Genomic DNA, 23648 nt, shown 5'->3' on the forward strand with positions numbered 1-23648 from the left:
CGGTCCTACCTTCACTCCTGTCATCCTTTTGTTCTTCACATAATTGAACAATGCCTTGGGGTTTTCCGTTAACCTACTCGCCAAGGCCTTCTCATGCCCCCTTCTTGCTCTTCTCAGCCCCTTCTTAAGCTCCTTTCTTGCTACCCTAAATTCCTCAATAGACCCATCTGATCCTTGCTTCCTAAACCTCGTCTATGCTGCCTTCTTCCACCTGACTACATTTTCCACTTCACTTGTCACCCATGGTTCCTTCACTCTGCCATTCTTTATCTTCCTCATCGGGACAAATTTATCCCTCACATCCTGCAAGAGATCCTTAAACATCGACCACATGTCCATAGTACATTTCTCTGTAAAAACATCATCCCAATTCACACCCACAAGTTCTAGCCTTATAGCCTCATAATTTGCCCTTCCCCAAGTTAAAATGTTCCTGTCCTCTCTGATTCTATCATTTTCCATGATAATGCTAAAAGTCAGGGAGTGGTGATCACTGTCCCCCAGATGCTCACCCACTGAGAGTTCTGTGACCTGACCCGGTTCGTTACCTAATACTAGATCTAGTATGGCATTCCCTCTAGTTGGTCTGTCAACATACTGTGACAGGAATCCATCCTGGACACACTTAACAAACTCTGCCCCATCTAAACCCTTGGAACTAATCAAGTACTAATCAATATTAGGGAAGTTAAAGTCACACATGATAACAACCCTGTTATTTTTGCACCTTTCCAAAATCTGCCTCCCAATCTGCTCCCCGGTATCTCTGCTGCTACCAGGGGGCCTATAGGATACCCCCAATAGAGTAACTGCTCCCTTCCTGTTCCTGACTTCCACCCATACTGACTCAAAAGAGGATCCTGCTACATTACCCACCCTTTCTGCAGCTGTAATAGTATCCCTGACCAGTAATGGCACCCCTCCTCCCTTTTCTCCCCCCCCCCACCCCATACCTTTTAAAGCACTGAAATCCAGGAATATTGAGAATCCATTGCTGCCCTGGTGCCAGCCAAGTCTCTGTAATGGCCACTACATCATAATTCCATGTATGTATCCAAGCTCTCAGTTCATCACCTTTGTTCCTGATGCTTCAGGAAGAAGCTGAGCTTGAAGAAGTCGCCCTCTGGTGCCATCTTAGCTCGTCCTCCATGCTTTATTTAAACCGGCTAACCAAAATGTCTTAAAAAGGTGAATTAAATGCATGTTTGAGTCATAATAAATTAACATCTGATTGTCCAGATAATTTGATCCTCTGGTACCTTCAATGTCCTGACCCTGCTTCATGCACATGAAATAAAAAACAGAGATTGCTAAAATATTCAATTACTCAGGCAGCAGCTGAGGAGAGAGAAACAAGTTGTTGACTATTTACCAGAGTTCATTTACCTACAGAGATTTTCCAGTAGTATTTTTTTTGTAATTATTGATTTTCAACATCTGCAACATGTTGCTTTAAAGGGATAGATTACCTTTGTCAAAATCACGTAGGTATCAATAGTAACTTAGATGGTTAGAAATATAGTGATAATCAATCTGAACCCTTCCCAAGTCTTAAGTATTCAGAATTTCTTCTCGTACCCAAGCTGACCCAGCCATTGCCATATGCATTGCAATGTTAACCATGCTATTGACCTCTTTGAGGATGGAACATCATAGAACTGGATCTGAAACTTTCAACTTCCTGAAAGTTATTTCCTTACCAAGTAAGTCATATTGATTTAGTAAAGTACAGACAGAGCTGGCATGGCAAAGCATGTCCTGACCCATAACAAAAAGATTTATCAGAACATACAGCTAATTTGATTTAAATCCAACCAGATGTTAGTCAGAACTCCTCTGACTTGCACCAAATAGCCAGCCTCTAGTGTGATCAAAGGCATTTTAGTACTTGACAGTGACAATACCTGGTTAGATGGAATATTGAAAAAGGACAACATTAATCTGGAAGGATTTTGGAGATGAAATGAAGGTAGATCTTTTTTTGGAGCAATGAGGTGATTGTGTCAGATTTGAAGGAGTGCAGGACAGCAGTTGAGGAGAGAGAACTTGTAACACTATAAATTAACATGGAGCCCAAGAAGCAATGTTAGATAGTCAGGAGTTTTAGGGGAATAAGGTTAAGGAGAAGGAGGTGGGTTTTAAGGACAAGATAAGGTAGCATGAAAGGATATGGCAGAAAAACCAGAGTTCTTGGTCACTACTGAGTGAAGTGCTAGAAGCTTAGCCGAGGGAAACAAAGAGAAATGGCAAAGGTAGCTGATCTTTGCTTTACTGTCAAGATCTCCTATTGTAACAGAAGGCATCAAAATCAGCAAGTTGACAAGCTGGTTGGAATGGGATGGGCTGTTTAAGATTTTTTTGCAGCAGAACAATGAAGCTAGGGTTAAATGTATTGCTGTTATGATCAGTGGACTTAAAATCAAGACCAAGAAATGTAAAATAACCTGACATTTAACATTTGGAGACCACGATGAGATTTCGAATGGTTTTAGTTTCTAGCAAAAAAAAATTGTGATCTTGTGTGGTTATATTAATGTAGCAAATTTTATTCATCATGTGTATGTTTTAAGCTAAAAATATTTCACCTCAGCAAAGTTTATATATTTAGGATTGGCCACTGCTTGAACTCTGAGAAGATATTGGCTGTTCCATTCCCATGGATAATCTACATCATTGTTGAGCTGACGTAACTGACACTTCCTCTTGTATTTAGCAGCAACTATTTACAGAGCACCAGTTTAAATTTAATTCCTTTACAAATTGATCTTGCACAACTTGAAGACCACTCAGATGTTGCTGTTTTCAATATATTTTTCTTAGTAATCTAAAATCTTTTCATGGACAGATGAACAGATGTCTTTTTAAAACTATACTTCAACTTTTCCACATTCTTTTCTCTATGTACACCACTGCTTGTTGGCTCTCAGTATTCTAGTTTCTGCTGACTGAATACATTTCATTGTGTCCTGACTCTGACTTTGAATCTTTGAATCTGACTTTCCAGTTAAGTGTTCTAATAGATCACTGGAATTTTAGGAACGGAAAGTATCTGGAAGCTGCATTGTCCTCTTTGTCGCACACCTTCAAGGAGACATCATTTTTCTGTTAGACCAGACTTCATCACTTCTTTGGATGACTTTTAAAATTTTAATTTTTAATCTGTCTCTCAATTTGTTCTTTGAAGCAAGTGAACCAGATGGCTTTATCTCTGGACTACTTTACTATTGCTGACATTTTAGAATGGGGCAGTTTACAACGCAGCTAAAACAAAGACCGTTTTGAGTGTCAGAGACTGTGATTATAGTTGAGTCAAGTACTCTGTATCCATTATTCTACCACTTTGGACTAATAATAAACGTGGATGGAAGTATGGAATTCAACCCTTTGCAATAATTACAAGCTTCCTTTGCAAATGCCTTTCTCATTGAAACTGTAGCAAACCATGACTAAGCTGAGAACAGTGACTGAGTGAAATGATACAGCCTGAACTCTGCTCTGCTAATCTCTGGTTGGGTTTGCAGCTCCATTGTCCTGAGTATAATTGGTTCCAGTTGTATGGAATCTCAGGTTACTTAATTATTTATCAACACCCAAACAATGAACTAGTTGGCATTTCCTGCAATTACTTCGGAATATATTGTTTTGTGGAATTTACAGGCAATTGCCTTTCAAATCCTGCTTCACAAATAATGAGCTTGGGTTGTTATATATGGACGGAAATAATTAATTTGAGTGAGAGGTTGCTTTTTGAGTCTGAAATCTCAGTCAGAATACCCTGATATGGTCAGGGCTGCAAAGCCTGCAGTACTGTGCAAAAGTCTTATTATATATGTGTAGAGCTATGGTGGCTAAGACTTTTGCATGGTACTGTATTTGTCAATGTGGAGTGGAGAGCAAGTCTGTAAATCTAACAGGCACATAGGTTGTTGGGAATGTAAGGGTAGAATGCTGTGGGAGGGTGAGGAGCAGGTGGCAGAGAGGGAGTGCCTGCTGGAGCTGGTGCAGGTGCAGACACACCCAGCCCTGAGACACCAGGCAAAGTCATTTGATTCCAAACAATTGGTTTATTGATCATTACAGAATGTCTCTCTGGTGCGTCTCACTCCCTCCCCTCTCCCTTCCCATTTTCCCAACCGTGATTCCCCTTCCCACTCTCATTCCACAATAGAGATCCGTATCAGAATCAGGTTTATCATCACTCATATATGTCATGAAATTTGATTATTTTTGCACCAGCAGTGCAGTCCAATACATAAAGTTACTATAGTACTGTATAAGAATGCAGACAATGTCACCTCTACACATTCTATACAAATTTATTATTGAAAGCCATCAAGGTATCTTTGTGTAAATTCCCAGCTCTTAAGATTAAAGGCAATTGGTTTCCAAACTTCTAGCAAATTCTAGGAAAATTGAAACTACCCCACCCAAAACATTCTTTTTCTTCATGCAACATTTATAAAGTACCAAGGAATGATTTCACGCAACAGTCACGAAATGTTCAGTATTTTGCTTATAGTTTCACAGCTGAATGATTGTACTTTAATCTATCCCACACTAAATACTGGAAGCACTCAGTAAGTCGGGCAATATCTGTGGAGGAGAATAAACAGTGGATGCTTTGGGCAGAAACCCTTCATCAGGACTGGAAAGGAATTGGGCAGAACGCAGAATCAAGGTGGGGGAGGGGATAGGGGTACAGTATGGCAGATGAGGGGGGGTATGATGATGAAGTATCACTTGGAGGTGATAGCTGGAAGAGGTAAAGGGCTAAAGAAGATGATGTCCGGCACCTTCTCTCGCGTCTGCCACAAAAGGCAGAATCTCGTGCTGGCTAACCATTTCAATTCTATTTTTCATTCCCATTCTGGCATCTGTTTATGGCCTCTTCTACTGCAATATTATGGCCGTACTCAGGTTGGAGGAGCAACACCTTGTATTCATTCTGGATAACTTCCAAACAGATGGAAAGAAGATCGATTTCTCCCCCCCCCCCCCATCTTTTTCCATTCCCTATTCTGGTTACCTTCTCACCCCTTCTCTTCATCTGCCTGTCACCTCTCTCTGGTTCCCTTACTCCTTCCTTTTCTTCCATGGCCCCTGTCCTCTCCTATTAGACTCCGTTGTTATTCCTTTACCTCTTTCACTTGAAACCCCCTTTTTCCAGGCATCTTCAGAGAGGCAGCTCGTTAGCCCCTCACTAAAAGCCACCAGACTCAGCGGTGAGAAAACTACCTTTCTCAGACATCTGTATGTCTACTGTCCCGCCAAACCGGTGAGGTTGTGGTGTCTCACCCACCCGAACCCTGATTTGTGTGAATACTGTGTAACTTACTGCCCCCATGCAATCAGCCATTGGCAAGAAATAACAGACCGTATACTGCATACTATTATAAGAGAAAGTATATTTATGAATATTAACTTAACCAGTTATTAAAGAAAAGAAAAAACAGAAGGGCCCATCATAATTAAACAGTCAAATGTGCACAGGCTGGAGCTCAAATCTTCCCAAAGCGGTTGTGTCCAATGTACTCACGGTGCCAACTCATATTCACCGATCCCTGGTAGAACTCCCTCTCTTGGGCTCTATGGAATGTGCATCCCGTCAGATTGAACCCCACAGCCAGTTCTTTTGAGCTTCTTCTTTCCATCTCCCGCCAAAAGAAGACCTCAACCTACCTTCGTGTCCGTCACAAAACCTCTCCCCAAGTGTTCTCTGGAACTTCCTCCCAGTTCCACCATTCTGATTGGATGACACAACATTCCTAAACATCACTTTTCTTTAATGATAATCGAAACACTACCAGCAGAGCACACTGCTTCTACAGAAAACCATTACATGAAATACCGTACAACAGTAGCAGCAAAATCTTTACCAGGCCGTTACGCACCTATCACCTTGCAGCTTCTTGCCTCATCTATTCTCTCTCCTTCACCCCTTCCTCTTCACCTGGTATCACCTATCACCTCCTTCACCTTCTTATTCTGGCTTCTTCTCCCTTCCTTTCCAGTCCTGATTAAGTGACAGGTTGTTTCCCCTCTATAGATGCTGTCTGGCTTGCTGACTTCTTCCAGCACTTTGTGTGTGTTGTTTTAGAATTCCAGCATCTGCAGAATCTCTTGTGAATTCAATTCCATGTATATTCTTCATTTGAGATGCCAGTCTTTATTTCTGTTCCAGTCGTCCATTATTCTGTACAAGACCAAAACTGGTTTTAGGTTTGATTTGATTATAACACATAATTTATTCTGGGCATCAAAAATAAGATTGAAGAGAAGGTTAACATACCTGCAGATTTTTTTAAATGCCATTATTAATGCAATTGCTTTTATAGTATTTTACAGAGTATGGGCCTGATTATGTACTAGAAATCACACAAAGCTGCAGAACTGATCAGAATGATCCCCAGCGGATTGAACAGTTACTCGATACCATCCGAGGTGAGCAGCAGAAACTTTCACTAAATTAAGATAAAGAGGAAAACCCGTGTCAGAAAAAAACATATTTATTGAATTCATTTATAACAGATTTCAGCAGCAATATTTCCCACAACCAGGAAAGGACATGTCATTTCAGATCTTTCAGAGGGACCATGAAGTCACTCATTCCTGTCTCCTTAGTACCATCAATGCCAGGTGACATCCAGTGCTCTTGCCAACCTTCCTACACAGCACAGCTGCTGGATACTAATTTTGTGTCTAATTTACCTCTCCTGCTCTGTAAGCTCTGCTGAAGAATCAACTACTAAATACCCTCTGTATCAGTCTTCAGAATTTGGGTTCACTTGTGAACAAAGCCTTGCTGTTCATGAACATATTGGAGACGGTTACTTTCAAATCATGGTCTGGATGGGCAGCTGACTGAGAGAGAGGAAGATGTCTTTCCTCTAAATATTGCTTTCCCATCTAGCTGTACCTCCCACCACTTGCCCCATTTGAACACTATCAAACTTTGGTGTGATCCCAAGCTCCTTTGGTACTTTCTTCAGGTTTAAGCATTTTGTCGTGTTCCTCTTGTCTCTTATTTAAAATCCATATCCTTTTTATCTACTCACATATAAGCGTTATTTCAGTGTGATGCCTTCACTGTTTTTTTCGTTCATCCTATGCATCTAGCGCCCTCTCATTGAATTGATTCACTTTGTCAGACATGCCTTCAACAAAGTGTGCCCTTTTAAAGTATTAAGGACATTATAAATGAAAATGAAGAAATGGTGGATGTTAAATAATTACCTTGCATTACTATTTACTTCATAGGAAGAGAGTAACATGCCAGATATCCCAAAGAAGCTAGAGTGTTCTTTGCACAAAATAATTAATTATAGTAAATTGTATTGACAGATCCCAGGACCTGTTTTAAAGGGAATGAGAACATTTCAGGTGTTCACATTTTGCTTTTTCTGAAGTCTTTCAATTCAGGAGCTGTTCCTTTATGATGGAAAAGTCTGCAAACCACTTTGCTGTTTAAGAGAGCTTTGAGATGGAAACTTTGTAGTCTTACATCTGATGACAGGAAATTAATAGACCCTCTGTTAAGGATAGGGTGAAAAGGCACCTTGAAATGTCTTAACTGACTGGATATTGCTAGTCCAGAGTTGAAAAGGATGGATCACCTAAGTTGAGATTCTACAGGAATCTCTGTTAGGGTCTCAACTAACTGCTACTTTAGTGATGTAGTTGACAGCAGGGAGAGCTAAATTCCTATCTGCTGGTTTCCAAATGAAAATTGTCAAAAAAACCTTCAAGATTATATTTTATATTCATACTTTTTTCATCTGTGAACTTGTTTACATAATATCAGAAGTGGATTTTTGCAACCACATGACTAACATCTTTACTGTTTGTTAATGACAATACATTGCTCATTTCTATCATAATATTGTCCATATTTGCATGCCACAAGATTTGATTAAGACTTAGGCTAATAGGTGGCAATTAACGTTCATAATGTTACAGGTGCAAGGCAATGACCACCTTCTAAAACAAGTCTCACCTAGACTCCTTGATATTCAAATTGTTGCCGTTGTCACCATCATCATCCTGTAGGGTCAATATTCGCCAAGTGCTTAATTATACCAGCCTTGTAAATATTGCCTTCCCAGGAACATTAGATGTCCAATTACAGGCTGCACATCCAGTGACAGCATCTCATCATTTCACTCACGGAAACCATTCCATCTTCTACAAGATGGAAATCAGAAATTGAACAAGTATTGGGCACTAACTAGGATGAATGTGTTTCTAACAAAACACAAGGAGACCAAGAAACACAGTTGCTGGAGGAGCCCATTGGGTTGAGCAGTATCTTTAGGGAAAGAAGGATTTCTCACTATTTCGGGTCAAGACTCTGCATCAGCTATCAAGGAATACCAAAGTTTCAATAAAAAATGCTTTGTCAGAGTACATATAGATTACCACATAAAACCCTGAGATTCATTTTCCTGAAGATATACTCAGCAAATCTATAGAATTATAACTATAACAGGATCAAGTAGAGTGCAGACAACAAACTGTGCAATTGCAAATAGCAATAAATAAAAAGAACATGAAATAACAAGATGAAGAGTTCTTAATGTGAGATCATTGGTTATGGGATTATCTCAATGGATGGGCAAGTGAGTTATTTATCTCCTTTTGTTCAAGAGCCTGATGGTTGAGAAAGCAAGAAAAGAGCATGGCCTGTGTAATGAGGATATCAAATGTTCAGTCTCACTATCATCTTTGTGGTATTGTGGCCTGTCTCGTAGTCATGAAGTCTTTGAAAGGGAGAGTGTGGAAATGGCCCAAATAGTCGCAGGAAGAACGTGCAAACTCCACGCAGACAGTACCAGATGTCAGATTGACCCTGAGTCTTTGGAGATGTGAGACAGCAGCTCTACTAACGGCACTGTGTATTGTCTACAAAGTACTTCATGGCAATGTTGCACAGCAATATTGACACTTCAGATATATCCCTAAATTGTACTGGAACCTTGCAATATTGTGGAGGTTAGTTCACAACCTGATCTGGAGTGGCTCAAGAAGACAACATCCCACCAAATCCACAAGGGCAATTAAATGGGGGCATTCAATGGACACCGACTAGACACATGAAATGTACTTGACTAACCCATTGTTTTGGATATAATTAAATTCAGGAGGTTGCATTTCCGCAGAAGCATATGAATTCTAAATGGTTAGTGTAAAACAGTTCATCCTAATAACTTACTGAAATAATAAGATAATTCATTGTTAGCTATTAAATGTGGTTTTACAAAGAAAGGGATTATGTAAATTTATTGAATTTCAAAATTGAATTTTGGTCTTTATTACAGCTGAAAATAGTTAACAAGGTGTTAGTAATTTCAATAAAAAGGAAATAATTTGGAATATAGTTAATCTTTATTAAAGATGTATGTTATTTGGCCTGAGTACTTCCTGGATCTGAACTGAAATGAATACTTTTAAATGAAGCATTGTCAGTACATGGATTGTTTATATGATTTACATCTTCCCCAGATAACTGAAAATAAATCTTATCCAAAATGGACCTGCAGACAGTAAAGCAAAGCTTGAGCTCTGTCCAGTAGTTGTACAGAAATAACATTCCTGAAGAAGAACCTTTTTCGTTGTATTGTTTAATGTTTCTGTAGCTAATAAGAATACAGCTGGTCCTGAAACTTCATTCTTTGGGGGGAATTTAAGGTGAAGTTAATCTGTGAGGAGCAAGGTTAAAAGTTTATGTAAAAATATTGTGTTTTTGTGTGTATTTTCCAGGAAATCTGAAGAATGTAATTTAATATTTGAATGGGAATGAGCGGAAGGCTGCAAAATCTTTGAACTGCGTGCAGTCTGAGCCTGTTGTAGCTGCAGGGGAGACATGGGTCAAAATTACTTGCAAGTTCCAGGACAACAGATGCTCATTGAAACTTGAAGATCCAGTTAACACTTTAAGGGGAAAAGACTATTCAATATTCCAAAATTGTCATATCTTGTTGTGTTTGCTTATTTTGTTAACCTCATGTTGTAAATATATTTTTACTTGATCTTAATTGCTTCTTTGTAATGTGACCTTCGGTGGAATTGCATTTTAATTTTAATTTCTGATTGGCCAAGGAATTTGTCAATTACACTTTCAGGAAATCAATTAATATTTTAGGCTTATTGTGAAAGCATTTATTTAATCAATTTCATCTACTGTTGAAAAATTGCAAAAAAACACCTTTTCAAAATGTAAGATATCAATTTAACATCTTTATGACAGTTTATTGGCTAAATTTTCAATGGAGTTAAGAGTCTCAAACAAAGTTGGTAGCACAGAAATATACAAGGGAGACTCTCCCACTCAAGAATTAAGTCTGGTTAGAAGATGGTGTGCGGGGAGGGGGTCCCTGCTGTCCCAGGAATGGACCACAATACCTGGAGAAGGTGTATGCTACATAAAGCCATTTGTTAGAACAGGATCGGAATGAATTCCATACAAGGAGTTAAAGTTGGACCTTTACTGTGTATTCCACCTCCATAAGTTGACCCTTCTTTCCTCATTGTCTGACAACGGTGCCCCAGACATTTAAAGATGTCTCACATCTTTGAACTTAAAACAGTCTCAATATGTCCTGTTTAAATGTTACATGGATCTAGGTTTGAAAAATGTTGCTGTTGTGCAGAAATCTTGGACTAGAATTCTACCATCATTGCTGTTAGCAATTTGATGTCCTCAAATTAGTGAAAGTGTTTATAAGCTTAACATGTGGCGTGTCAGGACAAGAGTTAGAAATTCCTATGCTCTAGGATAAATGCCAGACCTCACTCTAAGACTCTTTTAATAAAAAACATATCAGTATTATAATTTAACCATTAGAAATTATGACTAGTGTTTAAAAACTGTTGATGATATGAGGGAATTTGATGGAAAAGTTATGATAAAATAATTACTGGGAACAATAAGGTAGCTAACTAACAGGCTACTTTGGGCGATACAAAGCATGGAAGCTTTGCTAGATGAGGCAGTTCATTTATAATGTGGGATGTAAAATGGTATAATGTGAGCCATTTTCATATTTCACCAAGGCAGGCTACTGTTGCGAATGCCCAGTCTCCAAATCCAAAACAAAACTGTCCAAGATCTACTGAAACTAGCTGTCAGGGAGACCCATTTTTTGTTTCTTCCCAATATGAGATCTTGGGGAATTCTCATAAATTGAATTGCTGCATGCAGTTTACAAGATATGTTAATGGCATTGAAAACTGGCTCCACTAAGTGGATTTAAGTGTGACTTAATAGCAACTATGATCACTGAGTACTGCCTGGCAAATGTTTACTCAACCCAAGAACATTAAGGAACCAAAATTGCCTAAAGAGATATCATTTTAACCACTAAGTGCTAGTTGTTTGCTGGTATTGATCTTAATAATTTGGGTGGGCTATACTCCATGGTGAGCACAGAGTTAAGATAACACGGTAATTATTGTCCCACCTTCTGTTGAAGTAAAACATCTTCAAACATCAGTAATGGTGAGTCTTCTAATCAGTTTCGAATCTTAAGCGTGTCGTCAACTCTCACCATTTGAACATTTTCAGAAAAATGATTTTTTCTGGAGTTGCGCTGATGTACAGATACACTCCACTTGTCTAAAATGTTTCATATAAATAGAGATGACAACAGAAAATACAAGCAAGTTGTTTTCGTTTGCACTTGCATTAAAAAGTGTCTTGTCAATTAAAAATGTTTCTGTGCTTCTCACCGTTGGAATGCAATGACTAGTGATTTTTAGGCAAGCATGACAATCTTCGATATACAGGTATTAGATGATCAGTTTTTGCTAACATTGCTTGAGGAAGGAATTAGGATGCAATCAAGGTAACTGAGACAGAACTAAAACCAAAAGAGCAGTGAATAATTAATTGCAACTCCAGTAGAGTTAAAGATGGCTGTAGAGAGCTGATAAGACAATAAATTAAATGAGAAAGAAAAATGAAAAAGAAAATTAGACACATCTCCGTTCTTATTTTACTTACACCATAATTATTCTGGTGACATGACTGTGTTGGGATTAACTCTTGTTGGGGATTCAATCCACCTTGGAACTAATGGAATTGGTTTTTGGACCCCAATTCCTAAATGTTCATAATTTTCTTCCCCTTTAATACTCAATGCAGGGATCCCACTAAATCATTCCTATGAAATTCCTTATTTATTAAAGTGAGAAACAATGCCTTGTGTAGCATTGCCATAGGTTATGTGTAGATGTTAATGAAGCAATTCATTTTTAACAATTCATTCAATTGCCAGCATCAGCATGTTTGTTTTACTTTTATTTAAACCAAGTTCAATTTAAATGGGTCTTAAGCATAAAGTTGTAATTATACCTCAGCCTTAGGAGTTTAGCAATTTATCAATGTTAAGAGTTGAAATCAAATGGTATTTTTTACATTGTTCCTGTTACTGTTTCTCATTTTTGCAGATTTATGGTAATCAGAAAGTGTAGAATAAATAGTCATTAATAAAATAAATTAAAAATGCCAGTGATTATTCATTTCTTTCAGAATCTACTCCTTTAATGGGGGTTCTTTGCTGATTTTTGACAGTCCCTTTCTCAGAAAATCTCTGAAAATATTCAGAAATTTTTAATTACTTCCATCACTGCAAATAATTAACATATTTAAGGTTTGTTTATTTTTTAAGTTATCTTTATTTTTATATTGGAAATGCCTATTCAAATCACGGGTGTCATATCAGAGAGCTTGGTTTCCTAGAGTAAAGCTGTGGAACCTCAGTTTGTCTGGCTTGCCTTTGGACTCCATATGGTGTTCAGCAATGGAGCAGCATCAATCTGAGATTCTCAGGGCTACTTATAGTTCAATTCTGCCTAGTCTACATCGTGGGGCTATTAACTATAGTGTTTAACAAATAGAAACAGCTTAGAAAAGCTTTTCAAGAGGTATTATTACCCACAGATGCCCTGATGCCCAAATATCAATAAATATAAAGATATGTACTTGCACTAGACACCAGATGATTACGGGGGTGTTAGCGCTCCCTAGAATTTCCTTTGTAATTTTTTTTTTGTAACAAATCTATTGTGTACATATAATCTTATATGCTCAAATTGCCAGGGATCATTGGACAGCAGTCAGGAGAAGTTCCAGTTCCCACAAAACCTCCCCTAAGTCCCCCAAAGTCAATCAGTAACTAGACTTTACAGGTGCAGTGTAGTTTGCTTCTCTATATGTGGTAGCTGGACAGTATGATCCATTCAAGCATTCCTGAAAATCCTAAATGCAGTGTATCCACAGGATACTGGAGAGAAAAATCACAGACCATGCCATTCAGAAAACCTCTGCTTAAAAACTGGATCATTTAAATCAGATTTCTCTGCACTACAGTGGCACTGACCAAGTACATGTATAAGTATGCAATTGACTACATTACACATAGGTTGCTGTGGAAAAGGCAACATACAGTATACCAGTCACATATGATGGTGTGTGTGTTTGGGTGAGAAGCTGACCTATTCTGTAGGTGACCAACTTGTTAACTTCCTCTTTTAGACTCACCTTATTCAGCCTGAGAGTAGGGAATCTGTGGAATTAATTGATACAGATGGCTGTGGAGGCCCCAAGTCATTGGGTATATTTAAAGCAGAGGTTGAGAGATACTTGATTAGTAAGGGTGTTATGGGAAGAAGGCAGGAGAATGGGTTTGAGAGGGAATAAGAAATCAGTTATGTTCAAAAGGTGGCGAAGATTCGATGAGCTGAATGGCCTAACTCTGCACCTGCATCTTATGGAATGATTGATCAGCATCAAAATGCAAGCAAAGTCTTTGAAATCATCCCAATATTCTTCAACTGCTTCAGCAGTGTAATACTGAATATCAGCAATAAACAGTATCCATATTTTCAAAGTTCCATAATTTGCACCAATGTACATTCTTACTTGCTTTCTGATTACAAGCTGCTGTTGTACTAATAGCTCTGAATCCCAATCTAAAAATGTTGCAGTTACAGCAATGTTGTCCAGAAGACACGGTTTAAAAAAACACTTCCTGCCTTGATCTTTGGAGCTGTCAGCAGCTGGATGGGAATGCAGACAAAAAAAAAGTAACTAAAGGCAGTCAAAAATGGAAAGGAGGAAATGTAAAAATACTTGTGCTAAACGGGAAGTGTTGATACACTGTGGGAATGGCATAATTTGACTTCATTGAATAGTCACAATTTTCACTAGAAACTACAGGATTGCAACTGAAAATGTAGACAGAATTTGACTTAAAATAATATTTTAAAAATTGGATAGGCGATGCTAAGGAGCAGTTTTCATTTCTAATGAAGAGGAAAGTTGGAGACCTTTAGTAAGAGATTCACTATGAAATTAGGAAATTTATAAAAAATGGTTTATCTAGAGTGTATGTGTGCTGAAAAATGTGATACTTCAAGGGAAATTAGATGAGCACATAAACAGAAGAGAAAATTACACATAAATAAAAGAGGAAGCTTAAGAAGACCACAAATATCAGCATGGGCTGATGGCCTGTTTCTGTGTGCACATTCAAGATAACTGGAAACAGCACTGCTTATTTATTTTCTTGTGATTCTGGTAACTTGAGGAACTGAGCTTACTTGTAACAATCCAAATCTTCCTGCTGAGAGCAGCTAACTCAACTGGAACTGAACCTACACCTTCCTAATCTACATGATTTAGCAATGAAGTGGTGATTTTACCTATTCAGCCTACACTCCCCCCTTTTTAGCTATAATTTTATTTCCCCCTTTTGCTCATCTAACTTGCCTTCCATTCATATCCTTAGCTGAGGTGATACTATCAAGCTAATGATCAATCCTAGTTCAATTAGGAATTCAGAAGGACATGGTGCCAATTGCACTGGACCCATACAAAGCTTTGGTGCTCCAGTCTGAGGTAGCTGCCATACAGGGCCACCTTCATGCTAAATAAGAAACCCAGCAGACAGTACAGCTAAGCAGTTTGCCAGTCGATAGATCAGATCAAGGCTCCGGATCACATGAAATCTTCAAAGGCAATAGGAAATAATTTAACAGGAAACCCACATAAGAGCACACACAGCTTTCTATAACTATATCATGCACCAAATAACAACTTCTTCCAGAAATAAAACCAAAATCAAGAATCCTCGCTATACACTCAGTGGCCACTTTATTAGGTATACCTCATTAATGCAAATACCTAATCACCCAATCATGTAGCTACAATGCAAAGAAGCATGCAGACATGGTCAAGAGGTTCAGATGTCCAGACCAGACATCAGAATGCTAAGGAAATGAAATCTCCGAGATTTTGACCATGCAGTGATGGTTGGTGTCAAGTGGAATGGTCTGAGTATCTCAGAAACTGCTGATCTGGGATTTTCATGCACAGCAGTATACAGAGAATGGTGTGAAAAATAAAGATAAACATCTGGTGAGTGTCAGTTCTATGAGTGGAAATGCCTTGTTAATCAGAGAGGCCAGAGAATGGCCAGAATGCTTCAAGGTGTGCAGAAGAGCATCTCTGATCACTCAACACGTTGAACCTTGATGTGGATGAACTACAGCAGCAGAAGAACAAACACATACACTTAGTGGACAATTTACTAGGTATAGGAGGTACCAAATAAATTGGCCACTTAGTGTAATATAAATCTTTTCCCAGCTCAATCATTCTTATCATGGCAGACATTGGTTCCGTAATTATTACAATGTACATTTGGGTGAATATCTGTGTCAATGAACCAGAATTTCCTGGCTGTAGTCAGCCATCCACACTTCTCTACCCTTGTTTTGGGAGAATCCCCTTGTGAACACTTCCTGTAGAAGCTGATCCAGGCCCTAAATGATGTGGGTTTGCAGAGTACAAAAAAAAAATTGAATGTTACTCATGTTAGAAACATTGAAAGAATTCAAGTTATTAAATTATTCAAACAACTAAAAACTTTTTACAGCAGTTCAGAGAAGTCAATAAATTAATTAAATAATATGAATTGCCTTTACCTAAATCCCACAGAGCCTTCTATTTCCATTGAAACAATTACTGTTTTTGAATGTGCAGCAGGGTGAATGAACAGATTCCACAGTTCCAAGCTGGGTGTATTTTCAGCAGGTTCACACCCTGCCACTAGACTCCATATGGAGTCCAGCCACAGAGAAGGGCCAGCAAAACTCCTCACTTATCAAGAAGTTCAGGCTTCTACATTTGTGCATGATTCCTGAACTTACTGATGCATTGCTTATTTCTCAGTAAGAACTGGGCGAGAATTACAGTTTTAGATTATGGGGTGCTTTCTTGTTAAAGGGATTTTGTTTTGAGTACATGAGTCAATAGATTTAGTAATTGTTCTTTCATCTCATTGGAGAGATAGTTTTCAAATTTGAGACACAACTTCAAATAACTGTCATCTATCTGCCTATTGAGTTTTATGAAAGATGGAATGTCTATCTGGCAAAGAGTCTGTTTGTCCTCCCACAGATGGTTTCGGATCTATTAAGGATTGCCAGCATTTTTGGTTTTTATATCAGAAAATACACCGTCTATTATGTCATGGATCAGTTTTGATGTTGGAATTTACTAACAAAGTAGACATTTAAAAGATCATGTAACTTCAAGTCCCTGTTTACTTCATTCCTGTTGTCGGTTCTCTGTTGTCACTATTGTTCTGGAATTTCAGCATCACTTCTTGGAGTTGTGTGATGTTGTCTTTAGTTTATTTCTAGACCAATATATCCCAAACAAGATTTTGTTTGCCCAGAGGTGTGTTGTCTTTCCACCTGGGGTGAAGGGTGGGGGATGGTGATGGGACTAAAAATTCATCAAAAATGCTCAAGCAGAGATAGAGGTAGAATGCAGAACATTAACGTGTAAAGAATCTGCTGCCTTGGTATCAGCACTAAATCTGTCACAGAAGCTTTGATTGGGGCTGTTACATCTCCACATATTGTTTACAATTATAGTTGGCTGCAGACAGTTGAATTAAGTCCTCTCTATCCAAATAGGCTTACTGAGTATTTAGGGCTTGCAAAGAGGTGTTGTTCAAATAGTTACCTACAATCTCACTGGCAGTCTTCCAAGCAAGGTAAAATATTGCAAAGCACCAGAAGTTAATCAGATGAATGCAAGATCCTGATTGGCAAAGTGGTCAAAGTAGCAATTTCTCCCAGACGAGGACCGATTGAAGGTTTGGACTGAAGTACCCCGAGAAAGCTTCAACGATCCAAATGAATCACTTAAGTTCCTATGGGCGCCATGCCAGAGGCGTCACCGGATTGAGTCCTCTAACCCAAATGTTTCAGAGCAGAGACATTTCAATCTTAGAACAAAGCATCCTGCCAGATGCAGGAAGGGGACCAGATGGTGCTCTTTCAGAAACTGCTGGAAATTCCTATTATGTGTGGAAACTGAAAAGAATGGAAGACTCCACCTATACTAAAGTGTACCGTATTCATCTTTCAACGCCAAGGCAAATTACTCCAGATTGCTTTGAGTGCTCAATTTCTCAATGAAGCCAGTTGATACGTCTTTTGTTCACCAATCTTGCTGACTGTTACAAATAAAGCTGTTGATCAGTATACAAGCGCTGGGAGATGGATGCTTTGTATGAATTTGGTAAATAGAAATTGAAAAAATATGCAAGCAAATCCAGAGTTACATTACTGTCAGCAGGATAAAGCACAACAGCAAAGAGACTGGTTATGGTAATGACAAATCTACAGGGAACTTTCCCATTGGAAAGAAATACAGTTTGCAATGTGCAGCATTACACAGGATGGCATTGAAAAGTAAGTGTGTGTAACGGGTGGTCTCCAAGTTGTCCTGAATTCTGAGACATACTGTTATTGAAGTGCCAATTAGACAGCTACTTTTGTGCAAAACCCTGAACATCTGCCCTTTCTGGAGCTGATCTGGGCTGTTGCAAAACATGGAGTCGTGTATATGGCAAGAATGATGGACTGATGGCAGACTTGGGCACTTTTAGAGCAACGGTCAGTCTGTAATATTTTATATGATCAGGGCTGGGCAGCATCTCTGGAAAGAGAAATGTGGGTTTTATTTCAGCTGAATCATCTTTCTACCAGAATTGGTGATTTTGATGTTGCAGGATGATAGTTGTTAGTAATTTCCTTCTGCTCCTACATGCTTACTCCTTGCTCATTGGCTGGTGGTTTTCTACGACCTATGGCCCAAGTTCTTCAATCTGCTGGCTGAAAACCCAACTTAAACCTTTGGGCATCTCAAATGCTTCCACATGCACACTGTCAAAAGACTGTTCTGAACAGAAGGATCACAAATACTTCACAGGGGAAGGTCAGTGGAGTGAAGAAGATAAATATGGGGTGGACTGATATTTCCTGTGTCCAAATGTCAGAAGAAATTTTCTAATTTAAATTTCCTTTCATCCAACATCCATGTTCTCCTGAGGCTGGTAATACAGACTACACGATTAGGAAGAATAGGGAAGTGAGTAAGAGGATTACAGTTATTAATGGTAGTGTATTTTTCACTGCTATGAATATACAATCTGCAGGTGGGTGATATCAGGGACGCAGAACCTGTGCCTGTGAATGACAACACTTTGCACTCATCTCCAAATTATTCCTCGCCCTATCCGAAACCCACCGTCCTCAAATGGAATTGCCCCCTGCTGTGAATGTTGCCTTTAAAAATCAGCATGGGGGAAGTCCGTTTAATTTTGACCACTCTCCTGTAGTATTGATTCAATTGTCCATTTGTTCTTCCGTGCCTTGGCACAGGCTTTCCAGTGAGCAAACTGGAGTTGAGACTTGTCCTACACAAGCTAATATAGATCGGCAGTTAACAGCCGGAAAGTACCATTTCTTCCAGTGGAGCCTGACTCCGGCTGTAATAATGACAAGGGATTGATTTCCTAATCTCTGTCCTTCAGATCACTGAACACTGAGCAATGCCAAGTCAAGTTAGTGGATCAGTAGTATTTTTGATACATAATAATTAAAATCTTTGTATGTTTTTTTGCTCCTGTTTTGTGTTCTCTTTGTGGGTGTTTAGGTGTAATCTCCATCTGAGTTTTCATGGGTATTGTCGTCATTTAAGTACTATCAGTGTTTATGTGTGGGTTCCGTCACTAGTCATGAGCTTGTTCATGTGCAGTTTGAATTAACAAGACGGTTTGAGGGAGTTTGCCTTCGGCCACTTCAATCAGTACAGCGGAACACTACATGTTAGTAATATCACTCCTCTGGTGATTGTTTATTTTGATCAGACCAATCTGCGAAAAGGCCACATTATAACAGTTGCCACACTTTAAACGTACCTCGTATGTGTATCCCTCGGCACTGAAATCCAGACCAGATTTTCCAGTCTCCTTGCTCGGGTGAAATCTGTACTTTGAGTCAGTGAATGCTGATGGGACTGGGACAGAATAAAGTGCGGAGACCAATGAAAAGCTCTTTCATTGCACTTGGGGGATTGACGGAGGGAGCGGAGCGCGGAGACGATTCGATGAAGTGGGGATCATTCTGTCCTACTCTGCAGGACCGGAGTGAACTCCTGTTAACTCTGCCTTCGTCAGGACTCTGAGCGGGAGAAAATCTGCGTTTACGCTGCAAGTAATTGACTTTGATAGATCGAACTGTGCGCTTGGACCCAATAAAGGACAGAGCGGTTCTGAATTAAGCGCTCGCCTCTGAGGAGTGATCCGGATCTTGTGGAGAGCGGAACCCAGGCAGCACCAGTTGGGGTAGGGTCGCATCGCGAAGATATTTGAGGGCCACATTCTCGGGAAGGGGGGACGAGGGGTTTGTAGAGAATATCCGATCCATATCGGATCACGTCTGCAAGAGAAATCTAGAGACACTAACCTTGGGCATCATCCACGGGGAGAGCGGGTTTGCATTCACATGGGTCACGGATCTTCCTTTCCCCTTTGTTTGACGCCCCCTGCTTAATCAGAACAATTCGAATTTCGGAGAACTAGAGTGAAAAAATGAATAACGACATCTAATGACTATCAGTGGCAATGGAAGGAGCTTCCGGCTTGGTGGTTTCACAGAGCTGGTGCCCTCCGCTGCTGAGGCTTTCGCCCGTCTGCTGGAGATAGATCTGTTTCGACGTATCCAGAATCTGACCCTGCTGACAACCCTGGAGTCAGAGCGATCAGATTCTTTCGACGAACTGAATATTTATCAAGTGACCAATATGAGTCAAATATATTGGATGGGGGGGGGGGTATCAAAATCAAAAATCATCCCATTGGTTTTTGTGACATTTTAACATTTTAACATTTTGTGGATATTAACATAAATTCATCGTATCCTTGCATTAAAAATAGGGAGATCTCTGATTGTTCCATACGTTCTGTCTTCACCTATATATCCATATTTAATCCTTACCAAGTACCTAGTACACTGGGTGATCGGTATATCTAATATAGGATCAAATTCAGCCATTAGAATGAAAATGGTCCTCCCTACTTTCTGAAGTTCGAGACGTGTAGAAGCGAAAGCTTGAAGCGGTCTCCGTGGCACCGTGGGATTTTACACGGCGTCCAAAAACGAGAGAGGCGGACAGCATTAGACATAATGCAACAAGAGCATTGATCTTGGGTGGTTGCTGTGAGAACCAGGGAGAGGATGTTAATGGTTATGCTGGTGAGCATGTGTTACCGAGGAATAACTGGGGAATGAAGGTTTTGGGATTTCACACAGAGCGGGAATAAACCAAAGAGAAGGCCAATGGCCGCCTTCTATCTGGTCAGAAAAGACGGAGTGTGGAACCGGGGAAAATATTGCCACTTACATGAAGGATTTCAAAGTCACAGCGCGCAGTAACAGGCCGTTCAGCCCACTATCTCCAAACTGACCATCAAATCTATGCCATTCCCATCTACCAGCACCTGCCGCCGAGAGAATTGCTCCACTCGATACTTTTTAAACGTGAGCTTACAGCCACTGTCAAAGGTTACAGCTCTGTCTCCATAATTACATGACCCCCGGTCCAATAAAAAGTCCATCCGTTTGTGCTAATTTATTAAATAGATTTCAGTGTTGTTAATGCATACCATTGAGGTATTTTTTTAAAGCTCTTGGGACAATGCCCGGCGCCCATCCCTGACAGAAGGCACCTTCCCGGGCCGCTGCAGTCCTTCTCGGTCGCAGCCGATGTTTTAAATATTCCAGTGAGTCCCCGAGGAAACTGCGGAAGTGCCCCGGTTATTAGAAATCCGTATCTCTAAATCCAGACGGACAATGCAAATAATTCAAACACAGAATCTATTTAGAAATTAAACAAAATAAAAACAATGAACATCAAAAGCTTAACGTCAATCCGTTATCAACTACCTACCCTATATACCACCGTCAGATGCATTTTGTTAGGCAAACACGAGAAAAACGAAATGCAACAGAATTTCAGGGAAAGCTACACATCAACAGGTAAAAAACTAACAAATAATCGATGTGCGAGGACAAACTGCAAATAAAAATAATACCGAGAACAGTGAAAAAGTGAATTTAAACTCAATGGAACGACTTTATTTATAATGATCGCTGAAGGACGTAATAAAGTCAATAATGTCGAAGATCTGGAGTTTGAACAGTTACTTTTTTTTACTGTGAGTAAGTTTTAGCATCTTACTACGCAGAACGGGAACATTTGTTTGTGTGGGTTATTTATTTCTAGGTCAGTGTCCAGTTCGCAAAATATTATGTGAACTACGCCTCCTAAAATGCCCAAAGGCCACACTATGAGCCAATATAAAGCGGGTATGAATTGCTCCTAAAAATATCGTAAACTGGAAGCATTTCCCAAGAACTTCGTTTCTGGCCTGTCTTGGTGTCTTGCTTTGCAACATTCTCTTTATGGAGATAATTTGCAAAATGTAGGTCAGAGGAAACTTTGCAACACTGCGAGTGGACTTCCTTCAGAGGAATAACAAAGATTGCAGTCTTTATGTTTGAGATTTACCTCCTTGGTAAAACTATTTTTTTGTTTCCCTCCCCTCCCCGTTTCAGGTCCCTGTCTGATTTCTGCTGGGTCGATGAGTTCCCTCGTGTACCCGGGACTGAAGGAGTGTGAAACGGTCGCCATGCTGCACTACGGCGGTTCGGTGATCCGGAGCAGGGTTCCCAGCGGCTCCAGTGGGCAGTTTAACGCGGGGCTGATCACTTCTTCGTGCGGGGTGCAGAAGCAGCAGTTTACCTTGCACGGCCCGCAGCTGCTGGCCAGCTTCCAGCTGCAGAAGCTCAATAGCCAGTACCACAGCTCGGCGCTGCAGCCCGCCCCGCTGTCCGGAGACGGCCAGACAGCGGGTGCTGCCCAGACCCCGGCACAGGCCATCCCGGGAGCTCCAGCGCCGCATGCCCCGGGCATCATCGACACGGATCTCATAGATGAGGACGTGCTCATGACCCTAGTGCTGGAACTGGGTTTGGATCGAGTGGACGAGCTGCCTGAACTTTGGCTGGGACATAATGAATTTGATTTCACTTCAGATGTGACTTCGGTCACCTGCTGACGGTGAGCCCGCCTGGAGACTGTCAGTGGACTGAACCGATTCAAATGCAAACACGCCGGTTGACATCGGGCGATTTGAGAACGTTTGCGACCGGTTTCCTACATACAAACTGTGTTAACAGACTCCGACAAAGAGCTGGCCTTTGTGTTGCCCAGAGTTGCGTCTTCATTCAGATTTTCGCCTTTCCGCGGTGACCGAGAAACGGAATGGATACCGCACTGGAGATGCTATGACACAAAGCGAGTTGCGTTTTAAACACGAACCAAGAGGAAGCCCGGACACGGAGAATCGACGGCCTTGAACGACGTGCCTTAAACATAAAGTATGGGTATGGTTCTTGCTGGTTTATTGAAATGGAGAAAAACAGGACCTCGGGCTCTCCCTTAAATAACAACATCCAAACATATCCCATTTACTGGAAACGACCCAGATCCTCGACATTTCTCCCCCACTCCCGCGGATGCTGTTCTCTCGCCGAGTTCCTCAGACAGATTGTTTGATATCCCTTTTGCTTTTTCATGTCCCGTACGGCTTCGCGAGACAACTCCTTGGAGTTTCGTGGAGAGTTATGGCTTGTTGAATAGATTTCTAAAATTGGTGTGTTTCGTAGGGTTGGACTTCCTCGCATAAATCCACTTTGTCATATTCGATTCCTTCCAATTACGCACAAATGGTAATGTCGATTTCAACTGGTTCTCTTACCTTGAGGAACCTTCCCGAGGTTACAGCCTGGTAGACGAGGAGAGAACGGACGCTGATGATCCTCTCTCTCTTCTCGGGAAACACAAATTGCTGTAGGAACTCAGCGGGTCAAGCGGTATCGTGAGAGGACAGGAATCGTGGAAGATCTGGGTCGAGACCCTAAACCAGGATGCTGCCTGACCTGTTGAGTTCCTCCAGCGGTTTGTGTGTTGCTCTAGACTTCACCACTGCGGTCTGTGGTGTGTCCGGGGGTTGCTCACCTTCTCCAACCCGACCTTGTCTGTTGCGTAAAGGGGGGAAAGGTAGCAAATTACTTCACACAGGAAACAGCAGGAAGTAGACAAACTTGTTGCCAGATCTCCTGAATCCCAAGTCCTGAACGGATACCAATAAATAAGTTACTATGCTGTTTACATAGCTTACTATTTATAAACAAATCAGATCAAGCGAGTAAATGACAGCTGACCA

General features: G+C 40.3%; 2 protein-coding genes and 1 long non-coding RNA gene across 4 annotated transcripts in view; 2 read left to right on the forward strand and 1 right to left on the reverse strand.

Annotated features, from left to right (window-relative positions):
• hdac8 (histone deacetylase 8) overlaps positions 1–12498 on the forward strand; it is a 98031-nt gene extending 85533 nt beyond the window's left edge. The window contains exons 11-12 of the mRNA XM_059977278.1: positions 6336–6441; positions 9757–12498. Coding sequence (XP_059833261.1) covers positions 6336–6441; positions 9757–9779 — 129 coding nt within the window. The 3' untranslated portion in view covers positions 9780–12498. The remainder of the gene's footprint in view (positions 1–6335; positions 6442–9756) is intronic.
• LOC132398193 (uncharacterized) lies at positions 2377–23320 on the reverse strand. Its single transcript, XR_009513566.1, has 5 exons — positions 23181–23320; positions 19825–19936; positions 19278–19375; positions 6290–6461; positions 2377–6193 (listed from the first exon to the last, which is right to left on the reverse strand). It is a non-coding gene; the product is annotated as an uncharacterized LOC132398193 (long non-coding RNA).
• On the forward strand, positions 19437–23187 carry cited1 (Cbp/p300-interacting transactivator, with Glu/Asp-rich carboxy-terminal domain, 1). 2 transcript variants are annotated; one of them, XM_059977279.1, is made up of 2 exons: positions 19437–19703; positions 21976–23187. In XM_059977279.1, exon 2 carries the CDS (start codon positions 22002–22004, stop codon positions 22476–22478), a length of 477 nt encoding a protein of 158 aa, XP_059833262.1. In that variant the 5' UTR covers positions 19437–19703; positions 21976–22001; the 3' UTR covers positions 22479–23187. The 2 variants fall into 2 exon arrangements, with proteins under 2 accessions (XP_059833262.1, XP_059833263.1); XM_059977280.1 differs by lacking the exon at positions 19437–19703 and adding an exon at positions 21667–21842.
• Positions 23321–23648: the final 328 nt, after the last annotated feature.

The sequence above is a fragment of the Hypanus sabinus genome, chromosome 8, assembly GCF_030144855.1.
Source record: "Hypanus sabinus isolate sHypSab1 chromosome 8, sHypSab1.hap1, whole genome shotgun sequence".
Classification (NCBI taxonomy): Eukaryota; Metazoa; Chordata; class Chondrichthyes; order Myliobatiformes; family Dasyatidae; genus Hypanus; species Hypanus sabinus.